Source organism: Mobula birostris, chromosome 1 (assembly GCF_030028105.1).
Source record: "Mobula birostris isolate sMobBir1 chromosome 1, sMobBir1.hap1, whole genome shotgun sequence".
Classification (NCBI taxonomy): domain Eukaryota; kingdom Metazoa; phylum Chordata; class Chondrichthyes; order Myliobatiformes; family Myliobatidae; genus Mobula; species Mobula birostris.
In genome coordinates, this window is record NC_092370.1 from 59,987,755 (window position 1) to 60,009,236 (window position 21,482).

The 21,482-nt window shown below is 39.5% G+C and overlaps 1 protein-coding gene across 1 annotated transcript in view; it reads right to left on the reverse strand.

Annotated features, from left to right (window-relative positions):
- Positions 1–12,135: 12,135 nt before the first annotated feature.
- The window catches only part of yes1 (YES proto-oncogene 1, Src family tyrosine kinase), a 68,403-nt gene continuing 59,056 nt past the window's right edge, over positions 12,136–21,482 (reverse strand). The window contains exons 9-12 of the mRNA XM_072255858.1: positions 18,940–19,016; positions 18,163–18,316; positions 17,211–17,342; positions 12,136–13,327 (exon numbers count right to left, since the gene is read on the reverse strand). Coding sequence (XP_072111959.1) covers positions 13,119–13,327; positions 17,211–17,342; positions 18,163–18,316; positions 18,940–19,016 — 572 coding nt within the window. The 3' untranslated portion in view covers positions 12,136–13,118. The remainder of the gene's footprint in view (positions 13,328–17,210; positions 17,343–18,162; positions 18,317–18,939; positions 19,017–21,482) is intronic.

A 21,482-nucleotide genomic window follows, 5' to 3' on the forward strand; every position in this document is an offset into this window, starting at 1 on the left:
GCAGTACTTCAGTGTTTCACGACACATATCAGTGATAATAAACCTGATTCTGATTCTGAGTAAAGGAAATTAGTGTTATGAGAGAGGAGTTGGCCAAAGTAAATTGGAAGATGTTGGCAGGGATGACAGCAGAGCAACAACGGTGTGAGTTTCTGGGAAAAATAAGGAATGTGCAGGACAGAGGTATTCCAAAAATGATGAAATACTCAAATGGCAAAATAGTACAACTGTGGCTTAAAAGGTAAGTCAAAGCGAATGTAAAAACAAAAGAGCGGGCATACAATAAAGCAAAAAATTAGCAGGAAGATAGAGGATAGGGAAGTTTTTAAAAATCTACAGACAGCAACTAAAAGAACCATTAGAAGGGAAATGATGAAATATGAAACCCAGCTAACAAACAATATCAAAGTGGATAGTAAAAGCTTTTTTAAGTATGTAAAAAATAAAAGAGACATGAGAGTGGATATTGGACTGCTAGAAAATGAGGCCAGAGAAAGAATAATGGGGGATGAGGAGATAGCAGATGAACTAAATGAGTATTTTGCATCAGTCTTCACTGTGGAAGACAATAGGAGGGTGCCAGATGTTGTAGTGTGTGAAGGAAGAGAAGTGGATGCAGTTACTATTACAAGGGAGGTGGTGCTCAAAAGCTAAAAGACTTAAGGGTACATAAGTCACCTGGACCAGATGAATTGCACCCTAGGGTTCTGAAAGAGTTGTGTTAGGAATTGTGGAGACATTAGCAATGATCTTTCAAAAATCATTGAATTCTGGCATGGTGCGAGATGACTGGAAAATTGCAAATGTCACTCCACTCTTTAAGAAAGGAGGAAGGCAACAGAAAGGAAATTATAGACCAGTTATCCTGATCTCAGTGGTTGGGAAGATGTTGGAGTCAATTGTCAAGGATGAGGTTATGGAGTACTTAGTGACACAGGACAAGATAGGACAAAGTCAGCACGGTTTCCTTCAGAGAAAATCTTGCCTGACGAATCTGTTGGAATTATTTGAGGAGATTATATGTAGGATAGATAAAGGGGATGAAGTGGATGTTGTATATTTGGAATTTCAGTAGGCCTTTGACAAGTTTAGAGCTCATGGTATTACAGAAAAGTTACTAACATGGTAATAGTGCTGGGTGATTGGTAGGAGGCAGTGAGTGGGAATAAAAGGATCCTTGTCTGGTTGGCTGCCAGTGACTAGTGGTGTTCTGCAGGGGTTGGTGTTGGGACTGCTTTTTATACTGTATATCAATGATTTAGATGATGGAATAGATGGCTTTGTTGCCAAGTTTGCAGATGATACGAAGATTAGTGGAGTGACAGGTAGTGTTGAGAAAACAGGAAGGCTGCAGAAGGACTTAGACAGATTAGGACAATGGACAAGAAAGTGGCAAATGAAGTACAAGTTGGGAAAAGCATGGCCATGCACTTTGATAGCAGAAATAAATCTGCAAACTATTTTCTAAATGGGAACAAAATCCAAAAATCTGAGATGCAAAGGAACTTGGGAGTCCTTGTGAAGAACACCCTAAAGGTTAACCTGCAGGTTTAGTTGGTGGTGAGGAAAGGCACACCTTGAGTATTGTGAAGAATTTTGGTCTCATCTCAGAAAAAATGTGCTGGCATTGTAGAGGGTCCAGAGGTGGTTTGCAAGGATGATTCCAGAAATAAAGGGGTTATACAAGGTACGTTTGATGGCTCTGGGTCTGTACTCACTGGCCAATGGGCATCTTACTGAAGCAGTTAAAAAAAAAAGGAAAATATATCAAGGTTGAGTATTCCTCAAGAAGAAACAAGGAGTGGTTTGATGAAAACGACATTGAAATCTGGAACCTGCTCTGGAAGAAACGCTCCTCCTACCAAGTGGTGCTGCCTAGACCTGACAACCATGCGCCCAAGGCAGAATACAAAACTACATGCAGCACCCTCCAAGCCAAACTGAGATGCAAAATGATTGGTGGACTGCTCTAGCTGAATAAACGCAGCACTATGCACACTGGCAACACTTGAGCCCTCTACGTATTGCTGCGCATAGTGTATGGTCCAACTCATCAGGTTCAAGCCCCTCTAGCCTCATCCGATGGCTCCAGCCTGCTGCCAGACAAGGAAGCCATCATGAGGTGATAGACATAGCATGGAAGAGCATTTTCAGGTACAAGAATTGCAAGGTACAAGAAGCATCCATTGAAATGATCCCCCAGCATGAGGTCAGGCTTAAGCCTAATGGGCTGCCAACTTTGGATGAAGTTGAAGCCACTATTTCCAAGCTAAAGTGCCATAAAGCCCCAGGCGTTGGTGGATTCCCAGTGGAAGCATACAAAATGGGTGGACACATTCTCCTGAGTGAACTCACAAACCCATTCACACTCTGCTGGGAGAAAGCTTCAGTTAAAAATGACCTATGCGACACTGTAATTGTCTCCCTGTACAAGAACAAAAGGTAGAAATCGGATTGCTCAAACTACAGAGGTGTTACTCTGCTGTCCACCACCAGGAATATCCTCCCCAGAATTCTCATGGACAGAATCATCCCTAACATTGCCGAAGGCAACCTCACAGTCAGTGCCGATTCAGAGTGAACAGAAAGAAGCACAACCGACATGATCTTTGTCCTGTGCCAGATACAGGAGTGTCATGAACAGAACATGAGATTCTAAGCGGTATTCATTAACCTGACCAAGGCTTTGCTACAGTCAGCCACGATGGTCTCTGGAAGATCCTGTCAAAGCTCAGCTTTCCCCTGAAACTCCTCACCATCTTGCAGCAGCTCTGTGAAGGCCAAAGTGGACAGATTAAACACAACAGTGACCTGTCTGACCCATTCCCCATCAGTGCCGGTGTGAAACAAGGCTGCGTTTTGGCACCAACACTCTTTGCCATCCTTTTCAGCATGATGCTATGGGATGCAACAAAGACCACTTGGAGAACATCTACATTCAGTTCTGCACTGATGGAAATATCTTCAACAAAAATCACGCAAGGGCCCATTCTCGAGCTACTATATGTGGACAACTGTGCTATTCTCACGCACAAAGAGAACATAGAATAGTACAGGCCCTTTGGCCCACAATGTTGTGCCGACCCTTAAACCCTGCCTCCCATATAACCCCCCACCTTAAATTCCTCCATATACTTGTCTAGTAGTCTTTTAAATTTCACTAGTGTATCTGCCTCCACTACTGACTCAGTGCATTCCAAGCACCAACCACTCTCTTGAGTAAAACACCTTACTCTAATATCCCCCTTGAACTTCCCACCCCTTACCTTAAAGCCATGTCCTCTTGTATTAAGCAGTGGTGCCCTGGGGCTGTCCACTATCTATTAATATCTTGTATACCTCTATCATGTCTCCTCTCATCCTCCTTCTCTCCAAAGAGTAAAGTCCTAGCTCCCTTAATCTCTGATCATAATGCATACTCTCTAAACCAGGAAGCATCCTGGTAAACCTCCTCTGTACCCTTTCCAATGCTTCCACATCCTTCCTATAGTGAGGAGACCAGAAATGGACACAGTACTCCAAGTGCAGCCTAACCAGAGTTTTATAGAGCTGCATCATTACCTCGTGACTCTTAAACTCTATCCCTCGACTTATGAAGGCTAACACTCCATAAGCTTTCTTAACTACCCTATCTACCAGTGAGGCAACTTTCAGGGATCTGTGGACATGTACCCCCAGATCCCTCTGCTCCTCCACACTACCAAGTATCCTGCCATTTACTTTGTACTCTGCCCTGGAGTTTGTCCTTCCAAAGTGTACCACCTCACACTTCTCCAGGTTGAACTCCATCTGCCACTTCTCAGCCCACTTCTGTATCCCATCAATGTCTCTTTGCAATCTTCGACAATCCTCTACACCAGTGGTCCCCAACCTCTGGGCCGCGGACCGATACATTGCTGTGAAGAATGTAGTGGTGCAGCGGTAGTCAGAACACACCCAGCACATCTTTAAGGAAAAAAGCCTAACTAAACAAGCTAATTAATTAGGTGCCGCCCAGCACGTAAATGTCCCCAGATCAGAGGTGATTGCTGATTGCGTCGCCTCCAATCTGGGCCAACATTTACGTGCCGGGCGGCACCTAAGTAATTAGCTTGTTTAGTTAGGCTTTTTTTCTTAAAGATGTGCTGGGTGCATTCCAACTACTGCTGCACCACTGCATTCTTCGTGACAGTGTATCAGTCCGCGGCCTGGAGGTTGGGGACCACTGCTCTACACTATCCACAACACCACCAACCTTTGTGTCATCTGCAAACTTGCCAACCCACCCTTCTACCCCCACATCCAGGTCATTAATAAAAATCATGAAAAGTAGAGGTCCCAGAACAGATCCTTGTGGGACACCACTAGTCACAACCCTCAATCTGAATGTACTCCCTCCACCACAACCCTTTGCTTTCTGCAGGCAAGCCAATTCTGAATCCACCTGGCCAAACTTCCCTGGATCCCATGCCTTCTGACTTACTGAATAAGCCTACCGTGTGGAACCTTGTCAAATGCCTTACTAAAATCCATGCAGATCACATCCACTGCACTAGCCTCATCTATACACCTGGTCACCTCCTCAAAGAACTCTAACAGGCTTGTTAGACACGATCTGCCCTTCACAAAGCCATGCTGACTGTCCCTGATCAGACCATGTTTCTCTAAATGCCCAGAGATCCTATCCCTAAGAATCTTTTCCAATAGCTTTCCCACCACAGACGTAAGGCTCACTGGTCTATAATTACCCAGACTATCCCTACTAACTTTTTTGAACAAGGGGACAACATTCGCCTCCCTCCAATCCTCCGGTACCATTCCCATGGACAACGAGGACAGAAAGATCCTAGCCAGAGGCTCAGCAATCTCTTCCCTCGCCTTGTGGAGCAGCCTGGTGAATATTCCATCAGGCCCCGGGGACTTATCTGTCCTAATGTATATTAACAACTCCAACACCTCCTCTCCCTTAATATCAACATGCTCCAGAACATCAACCTCATTCATATTATCCGCACCATCGTCAAGTTCCCTCTTATTGGTGAATACCAAAGAGAAGTATTCATTGAGGACCTCGCTCACTTCCACAGCCTCCAAGCACATCCTCCCACCTTTATCTCTAATTGGTCCTACCTTCACTCCTGTCATCCTTTTGTTCTTCACATAATTGAAGAATGCTGTGGGGTTTCTCTTTACTCTACTCACCAAGGCCTTCTCATGCCCCCTTCTTGATCTCCTCAGTCCCTTCTTAAACTCCTTTCTTGCTACCCTATATTCCTCAATAGACCCATCTGATCCTTGCTTCCTAAACCTCATGTATGCTGCCTTCTTCCACCTGACTAGATTTTCCACCTCACTTGTCACCCATGGTTCCTTCACTCTACCATTCTTTATCTTCCTCACCGGGACAAATTTATCCCTAACATCCTGCAAGAGATCCCTAAACATCGACCACGTCCATGGTACATTTCCTTGCAAAAACATCATCCCAATTCACACCCGCAAGTTCTAGCCTTATAGCCTCATAATTTGCCCTTCTCCAATTAAAAATTTTCCTGTCCTCTCTGATTCTATCCTTTTCCATGATAGTGCTAAAGGCCAGGGAGCGGTGGTCTCTGTCCCCCAGATGCTCACCCACTGAGAGATCTGTGACCTGACCCGGTTCGTTATCTGCTAGATCTAGTACGGCATTCCCCCGGTCGGCCTGTCCACATACTATTATGACAGGAATCCGTCCTGGACACACTGAACAAATCTGGCTTTACTCCATGCATTTCTTCCACTGCTTTATCACTCTGAGTCTCAACCCCCTTGCAAATTAGTTTAAACCCTCCTGAACCATGCTAGCAAACCTACCTGCAAGGATATTGCTCCCCCTCGAGTTCTGGTGCAACCTATCCAATCTGTACAAGTCCCACCTTTCCCAGAAGAGATCCCAATGATCCAAAAATCTAAAACCCTGCCCCCTGCACCAACTCCTCAGCCACATATTCAACTGCCATCTCCTCCAATTCTTACCAGCACTGTCACACTACAGGTTACAGGACATGCTACAGGTTGCAGTCACTCAGTTCACCAAGGACGCAAGGGCTTCTGGGTTAACGGTCAGTCTGAAGAAAACAATGATCCTCCATTAGAAGTCCCCTTGTGCGTTTACAACCCACCTCAGATTGCCATTGATGATCACCTCCTCACTACAGTTGAACAGTTCGCCTACCTGGGCAGTGTCATCTCCAACGATGCTACGGTAGTAAGGGACATTGCCAATCAACTCACCACAGCTGCCAGAAACATGTGTGGAAGAACCACCAGTTGTGTCTGTCCACAAAAATCCAGGTGTACAGTGCTGCCATCGTCACAACACTGCTATACGGCTCCGAAGCCTGGGTTTTGTACTGCAAGCAAATCTGGTTGTTCAAGCACTGCCTCCACTCCAACATGGCTATCAGCTCGCAGGATCGTGTCTCCAACAAGAAGGACCTGGAGAAGGCTCAATTTCCAAGCATTGAAGTCAATTTGTTGCTCAAGCAGCTCCACTGGTCAGGCCATGTGTCTTGCATGGACAACTCCAGGTTAACAAAAACAATACTCCATGGAGAATTCTCTAGCAGGGCAAGAGAGATCATAGTGCCCCGCGCTGGAGATACAAAGGCCAAGTTAAACAGCAGCCTTTTCCGGCAAGTAATGAGGTCAATGAGTGGCGGGGACTGGCTCATGACAGAGACCATTGGAAAACGCTGATCCGCGGAGCAGCCAATAATTTTGAGGAATCCAGAAGAGCAACTGCTGAAGAGGAGACACAGGAAAGATCCTCCTACCCAAGCACCCCATTCAAGCTGTTCCCATGTCCCTACTGCTCTAGAGTCTGAAGATCCAGAATTGGCCTCTACAGTCACCAACAATTGTGCCTTCACTCCTGAGAACTCTTCTTCCCTCCTGATCTTCACAAGTGAAGAATCAGCCATCATCATAATCTTGTGGTCTTATAAATTTGTCAGAGATCAGACATCTACTAAATTGCTCAGATTATTGAAAATATCAACTAAAATTATAAGGAATAATTAGAAACATCAAAACAAGATATTAAATTACATACCTTTTTCTATCTTTATTTCTGTGCTAACTCCGGTTGCCAATTCCAACGATGAGTGTGTTTGTTGAATCTCATTCTGTTAGTCACCTGGCCTCTTTCTAGAGAACAGGGTGTGGCAATTAGTGAGGGCTATGTACCTAAATGATTTCAAAAACATAACTGAGTAGAAAATCTTTTTTTCCTCAGTGGATGGATCAGGTGGCTTTGGTGAGTCATCTTAATCAGTTTGAAATTGTGGCTTACAACGGTATGCAACCAGGAAACATGAGTATGCACTTGATGAATAAAATATCACCAAACTGGTCAACAGCAAGGGGAAAAACTCTGGGCAAGTTTCTAGCAAAAGTTGAGGCAGCGCAGATTAATCTCAGGATGTGATCACTTGTGCTTACCTTCTTTGAAAATAATGATGGCTGTGTATCTAAATAAATAAATAACATCCAATCACCATGCATGATAAATTTCTCTGGAACTGCGTCGTAATTTGGATTTCCCAGGCATTTGGGGTTCACAGGTTAAACAAATTTTCAGCACCCTGCATATGCAAATTTGGGTCTTGCTCCCAACTTTATACTGTAACCCTTATGCAACCAAAATTGGTGGTGCATGGACTAATTTTCCTGCGATCTGTTTGATGTACTATGTTACTGAACCACCAAAGCTTTCACTGATGCAGAACTCTGAATATTTTCTACCTTGTTGGAGATGAAATTCTGTGTCATCCGTCCTGGATAGCGAATTCCAGTTCTCTTACTGTGACTGTGGGTTCACATTTCTCCATATTATATTCCATCGGTCATGTCCTAGGCGATTCAATTAGCCTGCCTATATTCTGTGAAGCCTTCTGCGTTCTTTTCCCAGCTCATACTGCCACCTGGCTTTGCATAAAATTAAGGCTCTTTAATTACATGAGTAAGTTTTCTAATGGTTGGCACTTTTTACTTACACATAACACACAGAAGACCTTAATTTCATAATTTACTGTTTTACAATTTTAATCTCTGGGATTTATCATCAACTGTTCATATTTAGTGGGTATCCTTATTAGTTGTAATATGATCCATTATTATCCTGGACAATGGCATAGGTACAATCACTTGGGTATGAACATGAAAAATGTTGACCATTCATCCACAGAACTCGGTTAGGAAATTCACTACACAACTCTTAATTAATTAAAGCTTGTACTTCATTGTCTGCATAGAAACAACAATGTACTATGTTGACCCCAGGCCAACGACTTAAAACATTTACTCTACTGTTCCCTTTGTACCAATACTCACTCAGACCACTTTTCCAATTTATACCAAAATAGAGAAACTCCTGTTGGCCAGACAATGGATGTTTTCTTCTCCTAGCCCCCGGCATGGCAGTTCTTTCTTGTGATGGTGAATCTCTGAAGATATTGTTACCTTGTATGCAAAATGTGTTTTTATATTCATTCCTTACCAGTTCAAGATGTTGCATTTCAGTGTAATTGGCTATGGGTCAGTGGATGAGTCCAAGGACTGTACAACTTCATGCCTTAGGTGACTTGTTTTGTTCCCTTCAATTCTGCTTCAAACCAAACAAGGTCACACAGACAATGGACCAACATAACAAGATTACTTTTGTGAACCTGCCATCGTCTGAGATAACAGCTTATCTGAGAATGATCTCAGGTTTAGCAGGTCCATTGCAAACCTCTTGTGTCCACGTTCAATTGCTCTAATTAGATTATCCCAGAGCAAGAAGCAGGTGCATCAAACAGTTCACAAGTAGGTTACAAAACAGCTTCACAAAATGGCAGGCTCCATCTCCTTCAAGTACATGGTAAGAACAAAGACAATTAGAGTTTGTTTACTTCCACTGACCTTGAACCATTCGAGTTTGATGTTTTCTTCCATATTTTAATTGCTCTATGGCCAACAAAACAATAACATTTATTTAGATACATCAGAGTAAAATAACTGCCCTTATTAAAAAGGCACAAGGGCATTTGGACAATCAGGTCCATACGAACTGCCATGAGAGCAATCCTATCAATTACCTTACACCTCACAGCAACTTATCCTCTCTGACATACCCATCAATGCCCTTTATTTTCTCCACTTACTGAAACTCGGGGGCAACTTCGTGATCAATTAACATGCAAGCATCTTTAGATGTGGGAGCAAATCACAGTATACTGTCACAGGGAGAAACAACACGCAAACTCCATGTGGACAGCACCTGAGCTCCAGATCAAATCAAAGTTCCTGAGGTTCTGAGGCAGCAATGCTCCCTATTATGTCAAAATTCCCATGATGTATTTTAGAAAGTTATAGGTTGAGATGTGTTTCTACTAGACTTTCCCCCCTGAATTCTGAAACTGGGAAACTTGCAACCAGCTCAGAGGCAAATTTAGCCAAATTAATGGGATGCTTATATTTCCATCCTGATGAAGGGCCTCAGTCCTAAACGCCGACTGTACTCTTTTCCATAGATACTGCCTGGCCTGTTAAGTTCCTCCAGCATTTTGTGTGGGTTGCTTGGATTTCCAGTATCTGCAGATTATCATCTGCTTAGATTTCAATGTATATTTTAAACAAAACAGCAGTTTATCTGATTGAAGTAATCTCCAGCCAGGGAATCAACTGAATTGTTTCAATTTACAGTATTAAAATTTATTTTATTCTGCAAAATACATCCCACTCCCTTGGCAAGATCTAAGAGAAAATGTGGGAGATAATTGAAACCAAGAATAAGAGAAAGATCCAAATTTCTGATCAGATGTTTATAACAAGCTGACTGGAATGATGTTATTTAAACACAAGATTTAATCTAGATACACAAATCAAAACACAACAGTTCTTAATATCAGATTTGTTGAGACAAAAATTGCAGACAATTGGCTGATACTGGTTTAAAACACACTAATTACGGTTTACATCTCCACTTGCAAATTACCAAAAGCCCTTTAAAATTTCCTCCACAATTGAAATCAATATTCCTCACAATTCTCAGTCTTCAATCTATCTTTTCATGAAAGCTAAAAAGATGCAACCTTATCCAGTATTCAAGCTAAGCAGTTTGAACAGTTCACTGTGAAACCAAATCAAATGCAAGCAGAAGAAAAAGGGTTGTTTTAATCAATAGAAGAGATTGCTTTGTCAGTTTCTGAATCAAGTCTCCTAAATGGCTCTCTGGGTGAACTGGTAGCTGTGATATTTAGACAATAGCTGGGAGGTTACAAGTACACAATTTGTTTTTATGTTTCCCATCACATGAATTCCATAACAGTGAATTTCTATTTCATATCTCAGATAATTTAGTAATTTGTGAATTCCATGAGGGTGTATCTCCATTACCCAAATTGTTGTAACCCAATGGTGGGGTGATTTGTGTGCAGGGGTACAGAGTAATGCAGGTCAATGGAAAACAGCCATGGTGGTGCTACAGCACTGAAAGTCAATGTTTGCTGTGAGAGACTATTTTGGCTTTAGGATCAAATTGAAAACAAAACTGCACATTTGTAGCTCAAGATTGAAGATAAGTAACGAGATAATGTCAATGCAATGGTATTGTAGTTTTTTTGGTGGGAAGTCCCTACATTAGATTTTCAGGAATTTAAGAAGCACCATAGAGTAAATATTGGCACCATCACATGCAGTATCCTCCAAGATTGAGACACAGGATTATATTGTTACTCCTTTCATTGCTGGGCTGAAATCCTGTAACACTTTACACGTGAGTGCATCTTCAACAGAAGGTCAGTAGCAATCCATGGCACTGGCTTGCCACCATCACCACCTCATTAGAAGTAACAGCTGATCCAGCAATAAAAGAATAATCTGTGCCAAGTACAAACTCCTGGATGCATTTATACATTAGAACCATTCATATCTTGAAATCAAGTACTAGGATTGAGTAACATGCAGTTCAATCTGGCAGTAAAATTGGTTATTGCAATCCTATGTCATCTCTTCATTACATATTGAAACTGATGAAAATTAATGTCTATCACTTTAAGATCAATTACTGGATTCATATTGAGTTTCATTGTTTTTAACATGCTTTATCTTTCAACACTCTGGAGCATACATTGTCTGTGTGACATTATTTCACAAACTATTATTTTCTTTTGTGGTTAATTAGAGATAACTGTGCTGTAGAGCCACTCTTACTAAGGGTATCTTTCACCTGAACAGTCTAAGTCTAACATGAGGAGCTAATACCCAAACTACAACCAACACACAATCGTGTTCGATGTTAGCCAAAGTCCACATTTTTACAAAAGCTTCAATTCAAGTCTACCCTGTAAAAAAAACAGTACTGATTAATTTGCAAGGACAATTTTCAAAACACAAAAACATGGTTTTCTTAAATATTGCAAAAAGGTGGATTTACATGCAATGCATGAAAGTACACCTTTTACATTATACCACAGTGGTTATGGAATTGATTTTATGATTCCATATTCTTTTCCCTCTTCACCACCAGCTGCACAACTCCTATCTTTTGATGGCAATACTTCAAAAACTAGGAATATATATTCATGCACAGAAAATTATGAGTATGGCAGTTTCAGAAAAATCCTTTGAGCATATTTCCCCACAAATTTGGAAATTGCTTTAAGAGATGGAAAATCAATTACGCAGATTTTACAAGTGCACACTATAAATGAAACAGAATAGAAAATCATGTATTGCATTATATTTTGTTTGAGGGTACAGGAAATCAAAAAGATAACTGGGAAATAAGTCAAAACAAGCCATTTTTCCTCTTTTAGCAAAGTGGTAACACAAATTTGTGTTTATTTACTGAACAATTGTTACAGGAATGATTCTGTCCATTAATGAAAATAATCACTAGAAAGCTTTCTGGCAAAGGAAATCTGAAATTAGTACAGAAAACAAACACCCAGGCTTGGCTATTTTCAAAAAGGTTATGAACAAAAATTAGATTCTATGATTTCATACAGATTTAAAACTATCACAAAATATATTGAAGGAAAAATGTACTATTGATGGCACTAATTAAGAAGATATGCTCCGTAGAAAAAATTTCCATGGATGGAACAAGTTCTGTAAACATTTGGAAATTAGACTACGCAGAAAATGCTATTTGCCCACCTTCAGGGAATTGTGCTTCAGTGCTGATAAGGTCATGACTAAATTTCAGCATTCTTCCCACAGTATATATTAACCTTACTGAAATGCTAAGTAGTTCTAGCATTTTTTTATTTATCCTTAATAAACTTAGTGTTGCTGTTCACACATGATAGACATTTCTACCTTGGTCAATATCACATTGCAGCAATAACACTGCGTCAATTATTGCTTGATATGTCTGAAGCTTCAAGTCATGCTTACTTTCCTTGCTTATTTCTAATTTTCTTTAGCAAAATAGCGATATCATAAATACCAAGCCTTTTACAGTCACTAAAGGAAATTTATTCTTTAGAAACCAACTTTTGCCAAAAATCAAAAAGCACCCCAAACCTACTTCCAAGCTAATATTACATGATTTCAAGTTTAAAAGATTGTAGTTTAGTTCATAGTTACAAAATGTGTTCATTATTTTCCTGCATTTCTGAATTAAACTCAAACTATGTATAAAATTTAAAATCTCATGCTGTATTTCCAGTTACATCAGTAGAAGTATTGAACACAGTGCAATACTCATGCTTACAGTCATCTGATTACTGAGGTCTGCCAAACTAGATCAACTCCTGCACGCACCCTATATTTAAAAAAATCCTGGGCAAACTTAACCCAAGGAGGCTTATCAGACATTGAAAATTTACTCCTTTTCAAAAATAGTGGATTTTAGTTAATATTTAGATTAGTGTTTTACATGATTGTATCTCTTCACATTTAAAAACATGGGCTAAAAACAATTAGTGTTCATAAAAAATTCCTTAGTACCCTGAAGTGAAATGGCAAATGATGATACATGTTCAAGAAACAAAAAGTGGTTCTGTGCAACTGCATAGTGGCATTCCAAATGGGCTATTAGTGTTGATTGTGTCAAGAAGCAAGACACCTACAATCTTGGCAGACCAACAGCCTACTGCAGTTGACTTGGCTTATAGATTATCTCCAGGTTGATACTGGGGTTCTGTAGCAGTAAAGTAATCTTCTAGGAAGGATTGTATGTATTCAAATGTTGGTCTTTCATCAGGATCCTTCTTCCAACACTGTTTCATGAGCTCGTGCAGAGACTCTGGACATCCCTGAGGACAAGGCATTCTGTAGCCTCGCTCTACCTGCTCCAAAACTTCCCTGTTCACCATACCTGAAAACAAGAAGAGTAATAATTCAGTTAGATCTATTTATTGAATTAAAAGCATTTGTAATCCGTTACTCAGATTAGAAATAGGCATATAGTTCTGAATATCCCGTAACCATCACAAACATGTACAGTGAAACTGAATAGAAACTAAAACCAAGCTGTACAGATTTTATTAAGTACATTCAAGATTTCAGAAATCGATTTTGAATATATAGATTGCATTTTAAATTCTGAAAACTGCTTTTCATTATCATGAATGTTTATGCAAGACAATAGTGATTGTAATTTCAACCAGTGGAACTGAATTATTTTTCCTCACATATTTCCAGTCTACATATTGGTGCCAAGTTGCAAAACAGTAATTTTAGCAAATTACCCCAATTAGTTTCTGAAAACACTTAATGATCATTTCCATAACAGGGAACGCAAAATACTCAACTCCTAAAAATGTGAAACTAATTTACATTTCATTACATAACTCTGCTGAGACCTATGAATTTCCCTTGTAGTTCTGAAGTAGTACCACACTACTACTAAGTGTAACTTTTTGAATGCTTCGCTGAAGCTCCAGAGGGAAATACCAAAATTGAAAGCAATTGTCTAATATCTGTCTGTACAACTTAGTTTTTTTAAAAAATAATATTTTCGTTTTTTATTGAATTATGGGATGTGGGTTCAGTTATCAGGGCAACTATTTATTTGTACTGTTAAGGACATGTCTATGAGTTGCCTACCTAACCTCTGCAGGTTTTGTGGCAATGAAATTATAATACCAAGTTAGGTTTGTGTATTTGGTGATGTCAAAATAGCCTTGGTGAGTTGCTGCAGCACCACTTATAGAGCATGCAAACACGCTGGAGACATGAGGTACTGCTAGTATAAACAGAAAACACTTAGGTTATGGAAGATGTGTCAATTAAGTAGGCTGCTTTGTCCTGGGTGACCATGAAACTCAATCATTGCTGAAACTGCATTCAAACAGACAAGTGCAGGGTCTTCCATAACACTCCAGCCATGCCTTACAGATGCCAGAATGGTTGTTAAACCAGGAAATGAGTCACTTGCTGCAAACCACTTGTTCCTTGCCAGTTCTTAAAGTCACAGTATTTTGTACAGTTTCTCCAATTAAATAGCAATTACAGGATTTTTAGTAGTGGAAGATTTAATTATATTAATTACACTGAACATCAAGGGAAGGTGATCAGACTTCCTTGGAGTTTCTATTGCCTCATATGTTGATTTCTACTTATGACCTTAAGAATAAATGTTGCCTCGGCTTTGCCACAGAAGGGCAATGAGTGCTTGTAATCCAATGAGTAGCCAATTTAAACGTGCACTCAGTCAGCAGCACACTTTCAGCTTTGTGACAGCAAGCAGCTCAATGATGAGGCAACTGAAAAACTGAAAGCAGATGTGTGTAGGAAATTCCACTGATGAGTTCATATAATGATATCTTGGCTATTTCCTCCTAGTCATAGTCATACTTTATTGATCCCGGGGGAAATTGGTTCTCGTTACAGTTGCACCATAAATAATAAATAGTAATAAAACTATAAATAGTTAAATAGTAATCCTCAACAACCCTAACCACATTTATGCTAGATATGATTCCAGCTAATTGGTCCGTTGATTTAAATGAAGATTTTTTCAAGTATTTACAGTGACCAAACCAAGATACCTTATCTGTGAAGAAACAGGTGATAGCAAAGGCTTTGCAAGGTGGTACATGAACTAATTTTTTCTACCATTTAAATTTTATTTGTGGGTCTAATTAGTGGCAATGAATAGTACTGGGGGACCATTAGTCACAATTATACCATAAACCAATCTGTAAGTCAAATAGAAAACTAAATGTTCTGATTGTGTCTTTAATGGCACATTTATAGAATCATTGTTGTACAGGAAACTGTACGAGTCTATATTAGTTTTCTGTGTAGCAGCCCTAATTAATCTACCCCCTTGCTCTTCCTCTATAAACTTGCACTTTTAGTTCAAGTGTCCATCAAGCTCCTTTAGAAAGTCCTTACTGACTTTTTTCACCACCTTAATAGGCATTGAATTGTAGATCATAACCATCTCCAACATAAGGTTTTCTAAAAACTCTGCCATTATATTTCAAACTCATGTCCCTTAGCCAGAGATAATCACTGATGGGAACAGCTTATATTGATTTTATCTAAACCCACCATGACCTTTCATGTTTCTATGAACAATCTTCTCAAAATTTTTTTAATCCAAGGAGAACATTACCATTTTTTCCAGTCTAATCTTCCACTTGAAAACCCTCATCCTTGGAACCAGCAAACCTTTACTGCATGCAACCTTTTTGGAATCTTGGCAACCTTCTCAGTAGTAGGCAGAATTGTTCAATATACTCCTTTTGTTGACTGACCAACATTTAACCAATTCTGACAGGTACTAATTCAGTACCTGGAATTTAAAATTGAATCAATCAGTTAGGAGAGTGGTTCCCACATGTCAGAGATCTTGAAATCTTCTCTTGATCCAAATTCCAGAATGGGTAATAAATCCATTCCTGAACACTTGTAACAAGGAATTAACAAGAAAGATAGAGGAACTGATCTCACTACAAAATGATTTTGAGCTGAAGCCGAGGTTCAAAAAATTATATCAAGACCTTTGGTTGCAGAAAGAAATCTCTGAACGATATCCTGCACTGTGGAAAAAGGTTGATATGTTGTTAGCTTTCCAACATTAACACTTAGTGGAGTACGGTTTCAGTGCAGTCACACAACTTCTTTCAAAGCAACAAAACAGTTTGCAAATTACTGAACACAAGGATCTGAGACTCCTGAGTAACATTCAGCCTGCTGTTGAGAAGCTGATATCACTGCATCAAGCCCATCCATCTCATTGAAAGGTGAAAAAACAATGAAGTAGTGAATAACAGGAATTCTGCAGATGCTGCAAATTCAAGCAACACACATCAAAGTTGCTGGTGAACGCAGCAGGCCAGGCAGCGTCTCTAGGAAGAGGTACAGTCGACATTTCAGGCCACGACCCTTCGTCAGGACTAACTGAAGGAAGAGTTAGTAAGAGAGTCTTCTCCTATCATTTTGGATCTCCCCCTCCCCCTCCCACTTTCAAATCTCTTACTAACTCTTCTTTCAGTTAGTCCTGACGAAGGGTCTCGGCCTGAAATGTCGACTGTACCTCTTCCTAGAGACGTTGCCTGGCCTGCTGCGTTCACCAGCAACTTTGATGTGTGTTGCTTGAAGTAGTGAATAGTTGGACTATTAATGTACACTCTAAAATTGATTTTTACTGAAATTAAATGAAATAATTTTACTTGTAGCTTTAAATAGACTGTATGTTTTTTGCAATGATTTCACTGCTTTGAATTTGCAGCTCCTATTTTCTTCCACTGTGCATTGTAAATCAAAAATCTTTATAGTGTTTATGTAATGGCTGGAAAGGGAGGAGGCTGCTGGGGATGTGGTCTGGGAGGCAAGATGGTGGTAATCCCAAAAAATTTGGAAACCACTGAATTAGAATCAGTTAATCTAAGGCAATTGTTTTTGCAGATGCAGGAGATGGTATTGAGGTTTCTGAGCATGGCACCTATTTTCACAGTCAGAAGTGCTTGCAATTGCATCATTTTGGAAACTTTCTAATATTCATTCACTCTTATCTATAGTTTTCTGGTGACATCTTTGGGACTGTAAAAAGCCTAGGATATAAAGTAGCAAAAGCATTTCTGGTCCTTAAATGAAGTCTAGAAAGAAACAGGTACAGACTTATAAGAGTCTGCTCAATGCATTCTCTCAGTATGAACATTCCTTTATAAAATTAAATATTCATCCAATTGTTTACCCAACACTTTTGTTTACAAAAAGCAGTGATCAAGAATGTCGCCTTTATTTACCTGGATATGGTACTCTTCCCTTTGTAACCAGCTCTATCAGCAGAATTCCAAACGACCACACATCAGATTTGATAGTAAACCGTCCATATAAAGCAGCCTCTGGAGCTGTCCATTTGATAGGAAATTTAGCTCCTATACAAGAAGCACATTAGTTTTTATTGGAGCAGTGTGACCAGACAAAATTGTACTTATTTCTAATATAAGTAATTGACTTAAGTTAATCTCAAAACCAAGGTGAAGGCCTGTAACCTTTGTGTTTTCTGCAGGACCAACATTCACTTCATTAGTTCTTTAAATATCCATAGAACCCCTTTTCTGCTTTTACACTTAGTGTCACAGGGTTATATAGCATGGAAAGATGCCCTTGGGCCCAACTCATCCATACCATCTGTATTGCTCAGTGAGCTAGTACAATCTGCCCACTGTTAGGGATTATTGCATAATTACGGATTGACAAGTGCAAAGGATATAAATCTGTTGGAAGCTGTTCAAAGACTATTTACTAGAAACGGGTCAGTTGGCTTATGAGAAAAGGTTGGACAAATTAGACTTATACCCGGTGAAATTTACAAGTATGAAAAGGGACTTGATTGAAACATAGGATCCCGAGCCATTTTGATGGAGTAGATATGGAGAGGGCATTTTCTTAAGAAAACATTTCAAATTTGCACCTACTGATTAAAAATAAGGTGGTTCCCATTAAAGGAACATAAAAGTGATTTTTTTTCCCCTCAACTCTTAAGAATCTTGAGTCTTTGAATATTACTTAAGGCAGAACTAGATAGGCAAGGAGGAAAATAGTTCCTCTGGGTTGATGGGAAACTGGTTTTGAAGTTAAAATCAGATTAGCCATGATCTTGTTGAATGGCACAGCAAGCTCAAGAGCTCAGTGGCATACTTCAGTTCCAAATTTGTATGTGGAAATATTTGTATATAGAACTATAAGTTTTACCTTGTCTTGCTGTATATTCATTGTCTTCAATCAACCGTGCCAAGCCAAAGTCCGCTATTTTACATACAAGATTGTCACCCACAAGGATGTTGGCTGCTCTTAGGTCTCTGTGGATGTAGTTCATTCGTTCAATATACGCCATGCCATCAGCAATCTTGTTAAACATAGGAGTTTTACACAGTTAAGAAAATATTTTTTATGATCTTAACCAATTAAGAAAAATCAATGTGCTTCAGTAAAACTCAAAATGCATTAATGATTATTTGCTACTTATAAACTATATAAAATACCATGAGCATAAAGATTAATTACATGGTAACTTGAAAAAAAAAAGTCAAGAAAGTTGAAATTCCCACTTTTAATTTACCACATTTAGAACAAGCATGGCACAAACAATAATGTGCATCTCGTGAAAGTACGGCCATCCATTTTAGAACCACAGGCTTTCCGGATAGTCAAAATAGGTGTCAGAATTGCAAAATCTAAAATTACACTGATTACTATCTGTAGGATAAAGCAAAAATAACAGAAAATCTCAAATTATATCTATTATTGTAACTGTATAATGCACATCAAAATCAACATCTTACTCAAAGAAGTTCAATTTACTTGCAGACTGAAAATACTTTCAGATGACTTGCAATCATACTGCATGGTCAGGGTGTTCTATTACTTTATAAGTATCCATCTAACAGAAAACTATCATTAGCGCCAACAGCCCTATGTAATCTCAATTATGTGCTCTATTACATAATTAGATATTTTTTAAAAACTTACCTGTGCAGCCATATCAACAAGTTGCGGAAGTTTCAGGGACTTCCCATCGCCTTCCTTTACGAAATCCAATAAACTCCCTGTGGCAGGAAAATCAGTACTGTTCATTTGTATCATTATATTATTTTAGGACTGATTCTTTAATCTCCAGCACTACTCAGTGGTATTCCCTGCCAAAACACCTATTCCCTTCTTTGAGGATGATAAACCAACTTTTGATCTGCCCTACAAGGCTCAATGAATTTTACTTAATAACACTCATGTGAAACGCCTCAGAAAATTTGCTGTATTAAAAGGTGCTATGTGCAAGCTATTGATAACAAGAGACAATATAATGATCATAACCTCATGGACACAATTAGGACAGAGCAGTACTTTAGAAGCAATGAAGTTAGCAGCTAAGCAGTCAGCTGGCTATCAAAAGCTTTGCCGGAATTGCAGAAAACATACACAATCAGACACATTGCGTAAGCTACATTCCACATGCAGATGATTAAATGCAAATGCTTTAAATCTATTAGTTATTAGCATAAACCACCCCTACAGTGTTAGGCATCACTGGACAACAAAATAGGCTAGAAATCCTTGACATAAAAAGAAATAAAAAGGTTTAAAAGGGGTGCAATCTGATTGTAAAATGAGATGGGAGTTGGTGGTTTCAGAATGAAATGTCAATATCTTACAACCTCTTCAGATAGAGGGGAAAATTAGAAGATGGTTGTTGCAGCAACTCCTTTCATTAAAAAAAGAGGTCAAGATTACCCCTAGCTTTAGGAAAGCTTTAGAAATATAACAGGGGACATACAATTAGGTGCTTAGAGAATTTTTATTCGATGAAGGAAAGAAAGCCAGCATGGATCTGTTAAAAATCACATTAAACTACTCTAATTGTTTTTCTTTTGTTGAGGTACGCATTAAGTTAATGAAGGCATTACAATGGATTTCAGAAGAGGTTTGATACTATCCCACATAAAAACTCATTTGCAAATCTGAGGAAGTAAGGAGTCATCAGCAACAGTGAAAAGAAATCTGCTTTAAAGGGAAAACAGAGCATGCAGGCAAGCATTTACTCTTCAGACAGGAGGATAAAATATAGTTGTCAGTGGAGGAACACTGTCTTTTCTTAAATTATTTTAATTAACATAGTAATGAACATGTAAGGTAAAGTTTCCAAATCAGTACAGGACACACACCTCACATAGAGAACAAGTAATAGGATGCCAGAAGACAGATGACTGGGTTGATTGGGCAAGCAAGAGGCAAGTGAAATCTAATACACAGAGTATGAAGTGCTATTTTTTAGCATAGTGGTCGCCAAACTTTTTAAGGCCAAGATCCCCTACCTCGGCCTTAATCAAAGGCAAGATCGACCTACTAAATCGTTTAGACACACGCATGCGCACCAGGCAGAAGGGACCAGAAGTGGAGCCCCGCAGCCCCGGAAGCAGTCTCTCTTTGCAGGCAGCTTTCCGTAGCTGGAGTGCTGCTGTGTTACCAATATCTTAATTGGTATTACTTACTTTTATAATGCTCACATTACAACACCTTTAATTCTATGTTTCATTATTTAATTTTATTTCAACACAAAAAATAAATGAATCAAAATTGGCTGTCGCACTTAGTGTGATGACTGGGGCTGAATACTTTCTGCTAGTTCCCTGAAATTTGGCTCATAACTACAGACAGCCAGTCTGAGACAGTCTGTGAGCTGTCTGTCAGTAAGACAGCTCCTGTATTTAGATTTAATAATTTTCAACTGTTGCAGCACAGCGCCCTTGCAAACCTCCTGACAGACTGAATATTTGAATGGACAGTTTCCTTTGTTAGACTGAATGTTGAATCTGCCACGATTTCAGGTGTTTTGTATTGGTAAACTGTTACTGAGACACTCGTATAAGTTTCAGAGGTATGCAAGCTAGTGACACCACTGTTATTTGTTTCCCAGTTCTTTTACATTTGGGGAATGTTGGAATTTAAAGGGGGGGAAGTGTTGTAATGTGAGCATTATAAAGATAGGTTGATGTTGATTAGGATAATGGTGATGTAGCAATGCTCCTGCTGCTGACAGCTGTTTGTGGGGAGAGGTTGTTTCTGGGGTTGCGGGGTTTTGCTTCCGGTCTTTTCTGCCCGGTGTGCATTTTTCTTTTTTTTTCGGGATCTACTGGGAAAGTCTCAAAGATCAACTGGTCGATCACGATCGACTGGTTGGTGACCACTACTTTAGCAGAACAAGAAGGAAGACAATGCAGTCTAGTAGGCACATGTCTAAAGGGTGCGCAAGACAGAAAGGAATTAGTATTTTTAAATACTCCTCAGTGGCACAGCACATCAAGAGAGTAGTTAGGAAAGCATAATAATTCACAAACAGTACAAGAACAAGGTTACGTTGAACATTCTCAGAACACAGTTTGACAACAATGTTCACCTCTGATTACAGGATATTAAGAGCAATTGGAGAAGTGGACTGTTCTCTTTGGAAGCACAAAATGTTGAGGGGAGATTTAACAAGAACATGACTGATATGAATACAAAGATTATTTCCATTA